General features: G+C 40.0%; 2 protein-coding genes across 3 annotated transcripts; one reads left to right on the top strand and one right to left on the bottom strand.

The window, feature by feature from the left end:
• Nucleotides 1-197: 197 nt before the first annotated feature.
• Nucleotides 198-4,464, top strand: gtf2a1l (general transcription factor IIA, 1-like). 2 transcript variants are annotated; one of them, XM_044045277.1, is made up of 8 exons: nt 198-469; nt 626-746; nt 855-904; nt 1,287-1,380; nt 1,477-1,973; nt 3,484-3,711; nt 3,798-3,887; nt 3,975-4,464. In XM_044045277.1, exons 1-8 carry the CDS (start codon nt 410-412, stop codon nt 4,080-4,082), a joined length of 1,248 nt encoding a protein of 415 aa, XP_043901212.1. In that variant the 5' UTR covers nt 198-409; the 3' UTR covers nt 4,083-4,464. The 2 variants fall into 2 exon arrangements, with proteins under 2 accessions (XP_043901212.1, XP_043901213.1); XM_044045278.1 differs by lacking the exon at nt 3,975-4,464 and having other exon boundaries at nt 3,814-3,881.
• Nucleotides 4,465-6,187: 1,723 nt separating this feature from the next.
• Nucleotides 6,188-17,207, bottom strand: LOC122781549 (lutropin-choriogonadotropic hormone receptor-like). Its single transcript, XM_044045276.1, is given in 13 exon segments — nt 6,188-6,291; nt 6,294-7,302; nt 7,647-7,700; nt 7,809-7,997; nt 9,519-9,593; nt 9,975-10,043; nt 10,247-10,324; nt 11,129-11,203; nt 12,284-12,358; nt 12,601-12,675; nt 16,001-16,072; nt 16,420-16,654; nt 16,747-17,207. Coding segments are annotated over 12 exon segments (1,986 nt in total). The 5' UTR covers nt 16,590-16,654; nt 16,747-17,207; the 3' UTR covers nt 6,188-6,246.
• Nucleotides 17,208-17,998: the final 791 nt, after the last annotated feature.

Below are 17,998 nucleotides of genomic sequence, written 5' to 3'. Positions count from 1 at the left end.
GATTGAGTGCTTCCTCCTCTAATGAAGGTTATTTATTCTAAACCTAGTGGCTAAATCTATCAGTTACATCTGAGATCTGGGTTTGGCTTTTTCAGGAGCATAGTTTTGTTTTTTTAGTTTAATTGGTTGAAATGCAGTTTGAGAAGTAACACAAGTACTAATATCTGAGCAAATGAAGCGTGACTTGGACATGTTTAGAAAATATCCTCCACATTGATGCACTTGAGTCTTGTGTTTTACAACAGTTGTGAACACATAAAAGGCGACTTACATGAAAAACGCAGGCTGGCTTTGAGGAATCACGTCAACTTCACAAGCAGCACAACAGCTTCTCGCTTAGATTTTTCTTCTTGAAAACCAAACACAGGCCAAACTCTACCTGTCCATAATTCATGATGTGATTGAGAGTATGAGGGAGCTCTTCTTAGAAGAAGGGCTAGAAGACCGAGTCCTGGATGATTTAAGACACGTGAGTTGTTTTTTTTTTATTTTACTTTACACAACCCTGCTTCATTCTTAAATATAAATGTAGTGCAGACCTTTTACTGACTTTGTCAGATACAGCAAAGTTAGAAACATCAGTGAGAACGTCGGCAGACAGACTGCTGTGTCTTCTGCTCTGCAGCTTTGGGAGTCAAAGATGATGCAGTCTAAAGCAATGGAAGACTTCAGGAAGAACAATATCAACTCCTCCAACTTTGTCCTCCAGCTCCCCGACAACTACGGCCTGACTGAACCAGAACCAGGTGGTAGTAGTGTAAACGTAGATATACACTACAATCTAATGTAAGTTAAGTGATCAGTCAATACCTGAGACGTGTGTCACCTTTGCTGTTGTCGTTTTCCGCTCTTAGCCTCACTTGTGATCCCTGCAAGTCAGAATATCCACAGGTTCCCAGTCAAGGCGAGTGTCATCGGGGTTTACAGCACATCACTCTCACACACTACAGGCAAATAATAGCTGTATTAATATGGGTCGTATTGGCATGAATTGTGTCCACAGTATTATTTCATGTGGTCTGGATTATTTTAAATAACAAAAACACAAAAGTCTTGCTTTCCGGTTAGATGTCAGTCCTATATTCTGGTGTCTGAAATTTAACATTCAACATTTAAATGTGCACTTCTTGCAAAACATCTTCTGGAAATTTAAAATAAGAGAATTCAGCCAGCCCAGTACCTGGCTCCAGTCCACTATTGCAACACGTTTAACCTCTTCTGGAACCGTACATCCAAGGGCTCGTGGTAAATGCTTAACTTCTTTCCACATAATGTTTTAATTGCAGAACACCTCCGAGACTGTTGCTACTTTTTCTCTCCCTGCTGGCTTAGCTTACCCTGTGCAGATCCCAGCAGGAGTCACTCTACAAACAGCCTCTGGTATGAAATGACTTTACCTGCTCTGGGACTTTCTTTTAATTTGAGCCAGGACTAAATTATAGAACTAAGATTTCATTCTTCTCTCCCCCCCCCGAGGTCAACTCTACAAGGTCAATGTTCCTGTTGTGGTTACTCAGGCCCCAGTGGGTCAGCAACCTGTGTCCCACCCCACACAGAAAGCTCCTGCCCCGCCGTCAGCTACAGTCCCTTCAAGTACCGTTCATCGTCAGCAGGTGGAGCCTGTTTCAGCTGCCTGTATCCCACAGCTGCCGCTGCCTGAAACAACCTCCAGTAAAGAGATCAACCTCCCCCAGCAGCAGCAGCAACAGCAAGTCCCTGCTGCTGACTCCTCACATCTTCAGGAGGTCCACTCTCCACCGTCTGAAGTCACGACGGGAGAAAATAACCTGAGTGCTCAACCTGAACCTGTGAACTTCAGTTCCACTGCCTCACCCTCACCCTGCAGTCAGGAGTTAGACTTCCAGCTCAGCACAGAGGAGAAGGCCCTGCCACAGACCGCACTGCTGAAGACCAAAGACATTGATGACATCCTCAAAGAGGTGATTGAGGAGGAGAGAGAGAAGGCGCAAAGGGTGAGGAATCAAGCACATGCCGAGTCAAGATCACTCATAGTTACCTGATGATAAAGTATTTCTTTTCAATGCAAATACTAATAACATTTGGATAAAGATTCATTTGCTTTGTGAAAGTGTAGGATCCATTATCTGAAATACAGGTGATGAAGTAATCACCATTCATTTTTGTTTCAAATGTTCTTACTGTTCTTAGTTTTTTCTTATTAGTGTGAAATCCTCAAAATGAACTCAGACTCACAATCAGATCTTAAAAACCCTTAGGGCCGTGTCTAATTTTAGTCACACTCGTAGCACCAAGCACAAAAAATTGTACTTTTTGAAAAGCAAGCTAAAAAAAAAAATATTATAAAATTATACTCTACTTTCATTGAGTTGAATTTTTTCCACTTACATGTGACTTAATTATTGCTATAAATACTAATTCATTTTTTAAGATTCAGCTTTTAAATGCCAGGGTTTTGTCATGATGCCGTCTTATTTTTTTTACATTGTTGCTGTTGCTGTTCTAATTATTAATAATTATTACAGCCTGGGATGTCAATGATTAGCAGCAACTTGTCACAGTGCCATCTAGTGGAAATAGCATGTTTTTTTTTTCTCTTATGCCAAATATGGCCAACATGATGCCATCTGGTGGAGAGTAGTAAAAATGATCAATTCCAAGGCAAAAGCCTATATTGACACCCAGACAGTCTTACCAAAATACCAAAAAGGGAAACTTGGGTAAACGTACAAGTATCTGACCAGAAAATGACTTTGGTTGAAGTCACTTTTTTTATACTAATTAAGTCTTAAAGTATTTGACATTTACTGTACTTAAGTATCTGATTATAAAATGTACTTAAGTTTTAGAAGTATTAAAGTGAGGAGTAATGTTGAGCCATGCTGGATCAGTGGTAGGGCAAGTTGTCTTTCATCTGGAAGGTTGTGGGTTCAATTCCTGGCCCTGCTACTCTATACGTGTCCTTGAGCTAGACACTTAACCCTATGCAGCATGTGAATGGCAAAACTACATATATACATATACATATACACACACACACAAACCACTGCCAACTATTCTTCTGGTTTTATTTGGTAGTATGAGTAACAAATAGTTAGAGGAAGTGTAGTGAAGTAAAAGTAAGAGTTGCTAGAAATATAAATAAAGTAAAGCGCACACACAGATATGTACAGTAACAAAGTATTTGTACTTTGTTTCATTACAACACTGCAGCCAGATATAATAAAATGCAGGTATTATGCTTTAATGGAATATTTTTTTGCTTGTACACAATGTATTTTAGCCAAAAAAGGATAAAAAGTGTGTAAAATGCATACAATTGGCCTTAAGGTGGTGCTGACAACTGCAGCTAATTCAAGTGTGCAGTTGTTCCAACAAAAGTACTTGAACCACAGAATTTAGTTCTCACTCAGGTTAAACAAACAAACAAACAAACAAACAAACAAACAAAAAAAACACCCAGCCTAAATGCGGATGTTTCTTCTTGTAATTCCTGTTAAGCAGGACCTGGACTACAGCTACAGTGAACTGTCTGACATCGTACAGCTGGACGGTGCCGCTGACAACTCTGACATGGAGGAGGAAGATGTCGTTCCACTGGAGGAAAATGACTTTCTGGGTATGATCAATGCAGAAGCCATTAAGGTTCTGCAGGACGGTGATGGAAGCAGTGATGGCAACAGCATCTCCAGCAGTGACAGTGAGGGAGCAGATAAACCTGTAGAGGAAGAGGTGAGAGAGGGGATTTTTAATGTGTTTTTTTAAAAGTACATCTCTGTATGCTCTGTTTCACTTAATGCCGCTCTCTGTTTTACGAGGATCCTTTGAATTCAGGTGACGATGTGATCGAGCAGGACATCCCAGATCTGTTTGACACCGACAATGTCATCGTTTGCCAGTACGACAAAGTAAGAAGGAACATAACGGCTCTCTGATGGCCTATATTTACCTCCTGCACGCGTTCTTTTATTAAAAAGATATTTTGTCTATTGCAGATTCACCGCAGTAAAAACCGCTGGAAGTTTCATCTGAAAGACGGAGTGATGTGCTACGCAGGCAGGGACTATGTGTTCTCTAAAGCTGTTGGGGAAGCTGAGTGGTAATGAGCTTTTAGTTTCCCCAAACGGATCTGATAATCATGTTGAACAAGCAAAAACAATTATATTGAATTTCAACCTCTTGGTGGTATAATTTGGATCGCCACTGTGCACAATCACAGATGCTTTTTGTTGTTGTTGTTTTTTGGACTAGTTATGAAAATATTAGAGCAATCCTGCCACTGATTACTCACATTGTTGCTAGTAAATCCAATTTGCTGAGACAAACAGGAATTTATGTTTTATGTATATTAGTTTTCTTTATTGGAGGAGTAATTGTTTTCGTCTCTTGATGACAATGTTGCTGTAAATGTACCTAGTGCTGTTGGATTTTTGATTTTGTTTGTTTAACTTAAATCACAAACTGAATACACTGAACTTTTCTGCGGTGGTGGAGTCAATGAGCTTCTTACTGTCTGTCTGTCTAAAGCTTGTTTAAAAATAACAAACTGAGATTGCCTTTTTCACCCCATATAAATAAGAAGTCAGAAATTAAACAAGCCCAAAATTCAACTTCTAAAACAAATGTTTCTGTTCAGGAATGCAAGTAAATAACTGTAATTTGACATCTTAATCAAGAAATTAAACAATAATTATGTTTTAGCATTAAAAACGCACGCATATTCTTTAGTTTGAAAGGTTCAAAATAAATTGACAAACACAGTATGGTACATACTTACTGTTTTAATCAATCTCATTCTAGAAATCAGGACATCTTAAATGCTAGTAACATTTATCATAAACCAGGCACTGGCTTCAACTGTCACGTCCACATTCCGAGTCTCCTGAGTACAAAGATAAAATGGATAACACAAAGTAATCTATTTTGTAAAACAAACCACAACACATTGTACATTTGATCACGTTGACGTCATTGCAATGAAACTTAAAGTCTCAAGCTCTGAAAGGAAAAGAATAGAAACGATTTCCACTTATTGCTCAAGTACTATTTCATACATCTTTATTATCTAAGGTGTTGGAATGGGAAACAAAAATGGCCCACTTTTGTTTCCCATTCCTGTTCCACCTAACTGCTTGACTCAGGTCAAACAGCTGAAATCATTCAAATCCCAGTCCTTCCCCCGTCAATACAGGTGTGCCCCAGGGGTCAGTCCTGGGGCCCCCTCCTCTTTATCATCTACCTCCTTCCCTTTGGTAATATCTTCCGCAAATTTAATATCCATTTCCACTGCTTTGTGGATGACACCAAGCTCTGTTTATCCAGCTCACCAAATTCCACACTCCTACCCCTCTCTCTCACCAACTGCTTAGCTGAAATAAAATCCTGGTTCACCTCAAATTTCCTCAAATTAAACCGTGATAAAAGAGAATTGGCACCAAATCCACATTATCTTAAGTTGACCATTGTTCCCTCACCATCCCCCTTCCCTCATGTTAAGAGTCTGGGTGTCATCCTCGACAGCCCACTATCATTCCAATCCCACATCAATAGCATTACCTGGTCAGTATATTTCCATTTTCGCAATGTTAATCGACTCCATCCTTCCCTTACCGCCAAGACAGTTTTAATCCTTGTGCACAGTCTCATCACTTCCCCCATTGACTACTGTAACTCTCTCCTCTCTGGTCTCCCTCACAAAACCCTCCATAAACTTCAACTGGTCCAGCATTCAGCGGCCCGCATCACCAGAACCCCCTCATTCCACCACATCACCCCCCTCTTACAACAACTCCACTGGCTCCTAGTCAATCTCAGAATTAATTTTAAAGTCCTCCTGCATGGCTTCAAAACCATCCACTACCTCACACCTCCATATCTCTCCGACCTTCGCCCCATTGCCACCCCTCCCACTTCCTCCTCCTCCATCCACCTCACTATACCCTCCGCCCGCCTCAGAGCTTTCAGCCCCTCTGCTCCCCTTCTCTGGAATTCACTCCCACCAGGCATCAGCAACTCTGACTCTCTTCCACCCTTTAAATCCAGACTCAAAACCCACCTGTTTAAAACAGCCTACTCTCTATTGTTTGTTTTGTAAAGTGCCCTTAAGTGTCAAAAAGGCACTTATAAATAAAATGCATTATTATAATGCAATTAAATAGAATTCTCTATGTTGATTCGGTTCCCTTGTTTAGAAAGCATCTTTTCATCTTAATGTGATAAGCATAAACACTAGGGGAGCGAGGTTTTCTGGAGGATGTCATCTTCTGGTTACTGGTGAGGTGTGACGCCGCGGTCTGTGACCTGTAGAAATCTGCGCTGGCGTGGCAGCGGCCGCAGCGACTCAGGAGCAGACACACGTCCTTCCTGAAAGCCCGTGTGAAGATTGTGTAGAGGAAAGGGTTGCACAGGGAGTTGATGGGATAAAAGAGGATGAGGAGGATCTTGGAGTGAGACACGGTGATGAGGGGCATACGCAGGGCCGCAGAGATGGCGAAGAAGGAGATCGGCGCCATGCACACGAAGTCGGTGAAAATGAGCACAGCCATGCGTTTGGCGATCTTTGTGTCTCCGTGACGAGTTGAGTGTTCGGGATTGTGGACGCTTAAATATATGCATATGTAACAGTAGCAGACGATAATGAAGGCCACGACGTTGAGCATGAGCATAGTCACCACATACACCTGCGAGGCCAGCGTGTCGATGTCCATGGGCAGACAGATGCTCACTTTGCTGTAGCTGCTGACGCCCACCAGTGGGAGAATGCCGACCAGCAGAGACAAACCCCAACCTGCCCCCATAATGGCCATGACATGGCGCATACGCAGCCTCTTGTTGACATGCATGGCGTTGGTGATGGTGTGCCAGCGTTCAACACTAATTACGGTTAGTGTATACACTGACAGCTCACTGGCAAACACGGTTAAAAACCCCGAGATGCCACAGCCGGGCCCCGTCTGCCAGTCTGTGGCGTGGTTGTAGTACTGCTGATGGGAGTAGTGATCCATAAAGGCGATGAGCATCAGGTAGAGCCCCATGCACAGGTCGGCGAAAGCCAGGTTACACATGAGAAATCTGGAGACGGTGAGTTTGTGGTGGCTAATTAGCAGCATAATCAGGACGGCCACGTTACCTAACACTGCGAAAATGGTAATGATCCAGGTGAGACAGCGCAGGAGGGGAAACCCCAGCAGGTCTTCACAGGGGTTAAAAGCGTCTGGCTTTGGGGTGCACTTGATGATCGGGTTGTTAAAGCATTCAAGCTGCAGGTCTGGATACTCAAAGTTGATGTCATCCATAAGATCCACGACATCAGTTGTGGTCTCCCTGGAGTATACACAGATGTTATGGTTACCATTAATATCCCAGCGCAATTGAGCAAGGCAAATTGCTTCAATGGACGGTTTGAAAAGTGTTTAAGGTGAAGAGAGGCAAACATTTAATTTTTGTCTTGCAACGCCATTGAACTTATATTTAAAATATTAAGATAAATTAAAATGCTAAAGGGATCAATCAGTCAATGTATATATATTTCTAAAATTCAACACACAGTGATTCCTGAATCAAGCATTAAGAATGGGGAAAAAAACATGAAGAAGCCAATTAGTTTGGGAAGCAGAGTAAAGTGAAATTAGTGAAGTCTCTAATGAATCCCTCATGATGAAACTTACATTTGTGATTTAATGAAGTCACACGTGGTAGTCAAGTTCTTTGAGGCGCTAATCCTTTTGACCAAATGAGGAAAAAAAAAAACACATGTCAATAAAGACCGCTGTTTATTACAATTAATCGATCATCTCATCTGCGTTCATGTGACAAAGGGTTACGGTTACTTTTCCTTCTGACGCCAAGTCTGGAAGGCACAGCAGTGGCTCGGGTACGTGAGCTCAGCCTCCTGCAGTTCAGCCAGGTTCTCCATGGGAGGGAGGCTCTTCAGAGCGAAGACAGAGGTGGCTTTCAGGGACCTCACCTGACTCAACCCTTTAGCTGGGAGGGAACTCAGAGCTGTGTAGGAAACATCCCTGTATCACACAAGCAGACGACAGACATTTCAGAGATTATTAACTATCTTTAAAGAGCCATGCGTTTATGAGACATTGGTCTATCGTCTTGTCTTGGATTGTTTTTGTGTAATTTAGTTTTGTGTAATTTAAACTCTCGTGGAGGAAGATAAAGTTTTGTCAAAACACAAAAAGATGTTTAGTTTGACAACTTGTGGGCTATGGAAGAAAAAAAAAAAAAAAGGTGGACCAAAGTAGCAGCTACCGTAGAGCTGACCCACCTCCTGATATAAATATAAAGGGCAAATTCTGTGGTAATGAGTAAAGAAAACCCAATTTTAACTGGGACTGAACAATTAATCGAAGTTTTATCGAAATCGCAAAGTGGCCTACTGCAATTTTCAAATCGCAGGAGGTTCAATATTTCTTAAAGCCAAAATGTGTGTCAAAATACCAATTTTAGATTAAACATTGTCCTGACAGACTGAAGAAAATATCTTCGTTTCTCATGGATCTGCACAAATATCACACACTGTAATTGTATTTAATATGTAATTCAGGTGAAAATGATAGGAATTATGTAAAAAAATGACCAAGAATCAACAGCAGAAGACATGACATGTAACCTGACATAACCCTGAGGAGCCACACTGGACGCCACGCACGTACAAGGAAACCATTTCCTTCATGTTAGTGATATAACCACAAACACTAATTCATAATTAGGATGATAGGAACATTTCATATCTACAAAATGGGGTAGCTTGCAATCAGAGACCTTGTGAGCGGCATGCTCCTCTGACTGTGCACTTATCAGTATTCCGCAGTCCTTGCTGCGTTGTTGGTTGTTTACACAGACAGGCTGTCGCTGCCTTCATGTTTATAGAATAAAAATGATAAACACTGTTATGAATATTCTTGCTTCACTAACCCAGTCCAAATATGATCCCCACAATGCTGTTGATTGAAGCAACAAAAGATGGGGGGCTTAGGGTTTGTCCTCTGTCTTATTTAACCTTGCATAATCCTACATTTGCATAATGAACCAACACACAGCACATTCACTCTAATTTCCTCATCTTTCTAACCAAATTGCCTACTTTTTTACAATCCGTTTTAACGTCTGATAATTCAACTAGTTGTTTCGAGTAATATTTTGAATGCACAATATTATGTGGCATTGTTACTTCGTTATGCTGCCCGTTTGGCCACTTGGGGGCAGCAGAAACACAACATTGTAGCATCAATACCCTTTTTAAGATGATTTGATAACATGTTCATAATTAGTTCTTTGTAGTTGTGTCTCTGTTCAGTCACTGTACGGTTGGCTCTGCTTTCTTCTCACCAAACATGTGACTCTTAGCTGCTAAATGCTCCATTGTAGTTAGTTTAGGTAAAACAATGAAATGAACAGTGTCACTACAAACAACCACACTTACTCAGTAAACGCTCTATTCATTTTAAAATAAACTGACTATGGCTGATTTAAATGACACTTTTACTGATTTGTGTCAAACAACAGTGTTTGTCTATGTTACTTACAGAAAGCTGGGACCCGTGGCTCCCTCAAAAGCGTCGTCTTCAATCTGACTGAGATGCCTGTTTTCTCTAAACACTCTACAACATACAAATACAAGACACAACTGTAACACAAGATTTTGCAGTTCATGTGTGATATACTACAAGAAACATTCATGGCCCCTAATCACTTTTATGTGCTTTAAGTTTTCTCAGTTTGACACGGAGGAAGACATCATTTTTCGGCGTCTGGACATATCTCGTCCCCATCAACAGTCAGCAGTGCAGGGCAAGAAAACAAGAGGGCATCCAATCTATGTTTAGTCTTACATAATGTTTGTTTACTGGTACACTCAGTTTTTTGTTTTTTTCTTATGATTAGAAAAAGAAAAGCCCTAAACCTGAACAACAAGTATCAACGGTATACTGTTTGTTTGGTCATGTATGAAAGGAAAGGTGTTGATAATCAAAAATGCTTACAATGTGCTGAGCTTGGTTCCATTGAAGGCATGTGATTTTATTTCCTTGAAGCCGTTTCTAACCAGGTTCCTGCCAAGGACACAATGTTCTTAATTTTAGTGTGTTGTTAAAAGCGTCTATCACCAAGGTCAAGAGAACTGAACATTCAATTACATAAGAAGTTTGAAACACATAAGAAAAACAGTGGTGACAAAGTGTTGCTCCTGCTCCTCTGATAATCTTGTAGCAAAAAAAGAAGAAGAAGAAGAAAAGAATTTGGCTTCTGTACTCACAGGTCAACAGACTCCTCTGTGATACCCTGGAAAGAATTGGCAGGAATGAAGTCAATCCCCATGTTGTCTACCATTTCTCTGCACACAGAAGAGATAAAGTGTGGCGTTCACTCAGCTGGTGTGGCTAAAACAATCCGTTAGACAAAATGATGTATACATACAAAAAGAAAAGAAAAGAAAAGAAAAGAAAAGGAAGAGTTTGATGAACTGTGACCCAGTTAGAGGATTTGCAGCAGGGTTGGTGGCATCGTGACATTTTGTAGATAAAAGTAAAAAAGGGCTCAGAATGAAAAACTTTGGTGTCTGTTTACAAGTTGGAAACAGGAAGAATGTGTGGAGTTTAAAGGTTCAGTGTGTAATATTAAGGAGAAATGATTTCCCTGTGTTTCTCTGGTTTCCTCCCAGTCCAAAAACATGCAGATTTGGGGATTGGTCCAGGGTGTTACCCCACCTTTTGTCCTATGTCAGCTGGGATTGGCATCAGTGCCTCCTGCGACCCTCATGTGAAGAATAAAGCGGTAGAAGATGAATGGATTTCCACAGGAGGGTCACAGAGGGGGTTCAATCTCAACTGACATAAGGCAAGAGGCGGGTTACACCCTGGACAGTTCCGCCTGGATGGATTTCCATTTGACAAAAACAGAATGTACAATAATTACTGTATATACTGTACTGTAATTACTGGATGTATTATTTTTTGTTTTTTTTTTTTCACCAGGAGATGTAATGTCATGTTTTTAATGGACAAAATACATTTTAAGTTTTAATGACAACTAAAGGGTTTTCCTACATGCATTTGGAAGAGAAGGTAAACATGCACATCTTAAACACTGTACCTTAAAAAAAAAACAATTTACACACAATTTAACAAAGATTACTTACATAAAAACATTCAATGCCAAGGAAAAGATAGAAGTGAAGTCTGGGAAGTTTATCAACCCCGTGTTGGAGATGCTCCTGTGAAGATGAGCACAGCAGAGAGAGATGATCATAAATCTTAGCAGCTGGGGAGAGACATTTAAGGAACCAGCTCTGGCAAAATATTCCAAGTTAAATGAGCTTTATCTCGTCGTGTCACACCCCGTTGACTGTTTGCTTAATAAATGGTGGAAGGATAAAAAAATATCACCAGATGATCGTGAGAGTTTTGTGAGTGACAACGACAAGTGGCCAAAAATGACATAAGCGTGTTCCAATAATGGAGCTGAGGCTGAGACATCTTGACATTTAGTTCCAGCTTCAAAATGCTGGCTCCTACAATACCCACGATGCATTTTATTTATTTTTTTCAATTTGAGTGTTCCAGCCTGGTGAACGCCCTCGTGTATCAAAGTCTCACATTGTTGTATTGTTTAGAAACCCATGCATTTCACAACCTTGCTCTAACTCATAATTCTTATGTATTTGAACATTATCAATTCAATTCTATTTTATTTGTGTAGTGGCACCAAATCACAAGGCATAGGGACAGCATTTATAGCCGTGTCAGGAACTAGATGTGCCAAACATACGTAGCTAACCTCAACTCTAACTCGAAAATGACTATGAGGGTAGTTTTAAAACTTTCTGTCGTCGTCCAGGAATCATTTTTGGTCTTGCATCATGTTTTAGACTGGTGGTGTGGGCAACAGGGGGCAACAGTTCAAAGCCTCACCACTGCCACCATCTTGTCCATTTTTTTGTTCTCCTCACACCTACTGTCTAATGTCATTTGCAAAGAAATGACAACAAACATGAAAGGTTTCATTGACAATAATGTAAGGCTTTATAGTACACAGAGTTACAGCCCTGGTTTCCGCTTTGAAGCTAGGAGCTCTGTGAATCTTTGAGCTGATGTCAGCAGGTTTACGTGACGCTGTGTTATCAGGTAAAATATTCACTTCATCCATTTATCATGCTCGCCTCTAAACGCTGTGTCACAGATACGAATACAACACGTACAAATACCGACGCCTCTTCTGACGAGATCTTCAGCATCTTCTGTTTCATCTGAGATTTGACTTAATATCAGATGGGTTTAACTGAAGAACAACTTACAGATGTTCCAGCATAGGCAGATCAGTGAAGGCCCCCATTTCAATCGTCGTCAGACTCTTGATGTTCTGCACTGACCTACAGCGAGAAAGATGAGGAAAATGTCAGCCATTAAAACTGTTGTCAGTCACTGTCAACAAACAAACTAGTGCGTTCATCAGCGACACTGAAAGTCGAGGATTAAATATGCTGCATTGTAAAGAAGAGACTAATCCGGTGGAACCTAATTGCAATGCAGAACACGGCAGCTGTTAAAATGAATAACAGTTTACATCACGTTTGAATAACGTGGTGTCTGGTGGAAGGCAAGAGTCGCTCACACTTGTGTCAGGCTGTGGAGGGAGAGGAAGGCATGTCTCCGTATCTTTGTGATGTAGACACTCTGGGAAATCTCGCTGTGACAACAGAGAGAAAAAGGCTCCACATTAGTCAACAACAGACAAACAAATTACTCTTGAAATGTCTCAGATCCTCAGGCAAATAAGAATTTCCAGTGCAAGAAATATCAGGAACAATGCGAGTGCATACAGATTTATTTCCACACTTACTTTTTAATGCGCTTTCTTAGAGAAATGGGACAGAGGTGATTGATACAGGGATTCAAGCCATTAGGGAGATATTAAAATACCACCATCAACAAATCATACTACATGCACATGCACACACACACACACACTTCACCTCACGTTTGGAAAATCTCCAAGCATACATCACAGATGCATCTGGGCCATGAAGACTAAGTGGAGATGTTTTAAAAGGAGGACTAAACAAAGACTTTCAGAGACAAACAAAGTCAACAAGAGTTCTTGACTCGTCCTTGAACACTTTGTTTTCTGACGGCCGACTTCTCCTCTCGGTTCTCCGCTCTCCATCTTCCCCGTAATCACTGTTTCACTCTCACACTCTGCTGTAATCAGCCAGCACTCTAGGGTTAATGCCATTCTGCTTCCATTTCAAACTGAAAAAACAATTAAATGACTCCATCTGTCGCCCAACGCTTATATAGTTTTTTTTCTCATACGCCCCCTCCCCTGATTGCGCTAACGTCTTGTGACATAATTACCACTTACAGCTCATGAAAAGCTTTTTCACGTGATTCTCTGGAAGAAGATGAGAAACCACGCAAACATCTCGGAGTCATGACCTTGACTCCGTTGCTCTGGGCAAACCACTTTCAACCTCATTTGTATTGTAGCTGAGGAACGGCGAAGGTTGTAGGTCGATTACTGTCCTTATCCCACTATACGAGCATTCATTGGTTTAAGCCGGGTTTATAACTGGGCTGGTGATGTCACTACCCGATCTCTACCAGAAACCCGTGTTTTCTGTGTTAAGAATTAAATTTCATTAATCCCCTTGGGGAAAGTATTCCTCTGCATTTGACCCATTCTAGAATTAGGAGCAGTGGGCTGCCACACTGAGTAGCGCCCGGGGAGCATTGGGGGTTGGGTACCTTGCTCAGGGGTACCCCAGCCCTTTTTGGCCGGGTGGGGATTTGAACCTGCGAACTTCTGGTTATATGCCAAGTTCCCTTTCCACTTGGCCACAGGCTCCCCATGCTGTTACTTTTACTTACAACAGCTGTGGTAAAAGAAGAATACCTATAGTTTTACCATGATGAGATTGACCTCGAAATGGGAAATCAACTTCACCTTCATACGACTTGACTTGTAACTTGCTTGACTTGTGCAAGAATGACCTTTTTGCTTGACACTTGAAGGTTAAAGGAATACTTCACAGATTTGCATTTCGCTTTGTATTACTAGAAAAATAAATATTTTTTGAAAAATTGTGCTTCCCAACCTCATTTCCCCCTGAGTTTAGAAATATCTTCATTCTTTTCTTTGTTACGTGCCCACCAGTGACACTTGGTCCTGTTAGCGTAACTGTTGGTGGACACCATTTACATTCTGGGAATGAGGTCCCATCCCCCTACGAGTGGGTCTAAAAAGTGCAGAATTAGCGTAACAATTTTTTCAAGCCTCGTACCAAGTGTCACTGGTGGTTACCTAACAAAAAACGAATGAAGTTATTTCTCGACTCAGGGGAAACTGAGGTTGGGAAGCACAATTGTCTGTCTTTGAATAATTACATTTGGTGCAATTTCATTCAGCCTCTCATGTTTCCATGTATTTTTTTGTTTTTTAAAAAGCAGTTTTAGTTAAACAATGTGGAGGATAAAGCGATGATTGAATAATTGAATGACACAGTGATTTTTTTCTTCTTTTCTTTCAGTGTCATGTAAATATAAAGAGCCAAAATATTTCATATGTGCTTTTTAAACCGTCTGTGACATTAAACAAGTTTAGGACTGAGTATGTGGTATAACTCATTAATCAGCAGCTAAAAGGTTATATAATATATTTGAATCTACTGTATTACTGTAGTATGTACGTAGTTGTAATGTGTTGACCTGATTTGAATAAAATAAAGGAACATTTACATTTTTTTTTACTGACATGCTAGTTAGGAAACAATTATAATTTGAAGCCTGTCTAGCTTTTATGTAGGTGGTAACCCTTTCACTGGGCTGGAAACAGAGAATAAAGTGCAGTGCTGTCATTACAGTGGCATTCATGTTAATGACATATAAATGTGTGGCTAAAACTTTTTTCTGCTGAAGTGAAATGGTTCACTTTTCATTTTCCCTTGTTTGTGGCACAGATGAGATCGAGCAGTTGTGTTAAATGGTCATGCTATGATACAAAACATGTTAAGATACAAGTATATTGTACAGTGTGTTTAGTTTGATCAGTTCTTTATTTCTAAATTATGTATAAAAATGTAACATATGATGTGCTCATGTTAAATTGAAAATGGCACAGATCACACAATGCAACTTATTATAAACCATAGGGTAGCTCACACTGTATAGTCGAGTAAGTAATCCACATTTTATTTATATGCTAAATCACAATGTACATTATCTCAAGGCACTGAACATCGTAAGGCAGAAACCGTACATTTAACCGAGTTCATATTGTAAAGCTTCATAAGGCTTGATTTTATTCATTTATTTTTAAATCGTGACCAATCAACATTCTGCTTTGCTTTTACTTTCCATCAAAACTTACGTTTTCTTGCAACACTGCACCATTTACATAGAACATGCAGGAGAATGATAGGAAAATGACAGAATTTAGTGTTTTTAAATACAAACTATTATAGTATTTGAGGTTGATACCATCCCATGTACTTACTGTACATGTGTAATTTATTCACCATGTTTTTATTCTGTGTTTTAAATGTGCAACTGTTATTTGTGTCTATCTCATCGGGCTTTATCTGGTTAAATAAATTACAGATAAACTTTATTTATCCCTCAGTTTCCACAGTTTCAACACAACCATTCACTGAGACACGAAAGCAGAGTTCATGAAGGAAACGTTACATGGCATGTGGGGAAAGAACGTTCAAAGCCGGATATTAAAAAGCACAATGCACGGTGCAACAAGTAGAGTCGAACTGGTCTCACAATGAATAAAAAACAAAAAAAACTCAGGGAATTAAAACTGCCAAGGTTAAAAAGATAGTAATAAATAACTAAATATTCATGCATAAATACATATACAGAAGAGCCAGAATCCTGACTTTTCCCTCAGAACTCTGTCGTTTTTTATTTTTTTAAATTCATATGTGGTCCTTATCCTCTTCCAATAATAAATAAATAATAACCTCGCTATTTTATAAAAAAGATTTCACCCGAAAAAAGAGACTTACATTCTGGTGATGTTAATCAGCTCTCTGAAAGCATGAGTGGGCACTTCTTCCAAGGTCAGATGAATCAGCCTTCTGTAAAAAATAAAACGCATATATATAAATATAAATTAACAACATTTATATATATATATGTATTTATGTATGTATATATATATGTATATATATATATATATATGTATATATATATATATATACAACTTTTTAATAACTTTTTCAAAAGGAAAATGTAAACAATTAAAACAGAAAAATGCCTTTTCAACTTTTCCCCCCAAGTAGCTTTAATACCTCTAAGAAAGACACTTAGTGACATAAGTCAGACATAATAAGTCCCAGAAGGAAGAAAAAACAGTCCCTGAAGTAGCAAGCACAAGGGCACAAAAATATCAACGCTAAAGCTGCAAAGTTCGGTTAATACTCACAGTCGAGACACGGCTGCAGGCTGGGTCCTGGAGGCCAGCTGAGTCTCTCTGCTGCACTGGAAAGTGTCTGCGCTGCAGCGGCAGATGGCTGGACACGCATGAGCGCAGCAGGAGCGCACGTCCAGGACAGCGGACAGCGCCAACAGGAGCCATACCGCCCACGGAGCCATGTGTGACACCAGGCCACTCACACTCTTCTCTTTTATTTCTTTATTTTTAAAAAAATATATATGTACTAAAGAGGGAGGGGGAAAAAAGAGTTTCAGTTTCAAACTTTCTGTGGGACATTTAACACGATTAACACTTTTTTCTCTCTTTTTCTTCCACCTGCTCAGTCCGAATGTCAGGATCCTTGCGCTGCGTTCAGGCGCCGCCGCAATTGCGAGGTTTTATCGTTTGCTGTCAGTCCAGAGTGAAGCAGAGAATGAATGGTCTTTGACAGCTGAGCTGCACAGATGTGACGTTCAGGGGGTGGAGATCAAGAGCAAGTCTGCAGTGAAAGGTGGTGTGTTGAAGTCACGCTCACGCTCATCTGTGCTTGTAAATCACTTCTCAAGGGCTGAGAGACACTTAAAGGAACACAGTGAATGTAGGTCAAGTATTATGCAGCTTAGCCATATTTGTATTAATAATTATCTAGAGGTTTTTAACATTTAGCATATTTAAATTTGGAATATCTGGGAAATCATATTCATCTTCTATATTTTCATACAAGAGTTGTAAATTGCTTTAATCTTGCAAGAATTACTTCAAGGTAAAGACTTAAAGGAATACTTCACTGATTTGCATTTAGCTTTATGTTACTAGAATAGGAGTAGTATTTTTGAAAAATTGTGCTTCCCAAACTATCTCTCTCCTGAGTTGAGAAATACCTTCATTCTTTTCTTTGTTACTTGCCCACCAGTGACACTAATTTCCTGTTAGCAAAGATGGCGGACACTGTTTACATTCTGGGATTGAGGTCCCGTCCCCCCTACAAGTGGGTCTAAAAAGTGTGGAATTAGCGTTGCAGTTTCAAGCCTCGGGCCAAGTGTCACTGGTGGGCACGTAACAAAAAAAAGAATGAAAATATTTCTTGACTCAGGAGTCAAACTGAGGTACTACCCCTACTCTAGTAACACAAAGCTAACTGCAAATCGGTAAAGTATTCCTTAAGTGACTTGCTGTGGGTGACTAACTCACATTTCTGGTTTTCAGCATCAAAACACACAAAAGGCAAATTCTGTGGTAATGAGAAAAACAGCAAAACAACTTCAACTAGGGCTGAACAATTCATGGAAATTTTATCGCAATCGTAATAAGGATTAATGTCAAAATGTATGAAAAATTACCATTTTGGATTAAATATTGTCCTGGCCTATGCACATCTTATTCTACAGCAGACTGAAGAAAACGTCTTTGTTTCTCACAGATGTACAAAGATATCACACAGTAATTTATTTATATATCGTTAATCATAAAGAAATTTCAGTCAAATATAATCACAATTAGATATTTATTCAAAATCGTTCAGCCCTAACTTTAGCTAGGATAGGCGGATTAATCATGAGCAGAATGGTGGACTCACGTTAACGCAACA

This window comes from Solea senegalensis, linkage group LG15, assembly GCF_019176455.1.
Source record: "Solea senegalensis isolate Sse05_10M linkage group LG15, IFAPA_SoseM_1, whole genome shotgun sequence".
In the NCBI taxonomy this organism is placed as follows: Eukaryota; Metazoa; Chordata; class Actinopteri; order Pleuronectiformes; family Soleidae; genus Solea; species Solea senegalensis.
This window is presented reverse-complemented; position numbering and strand designations above follow the sequence as displayed.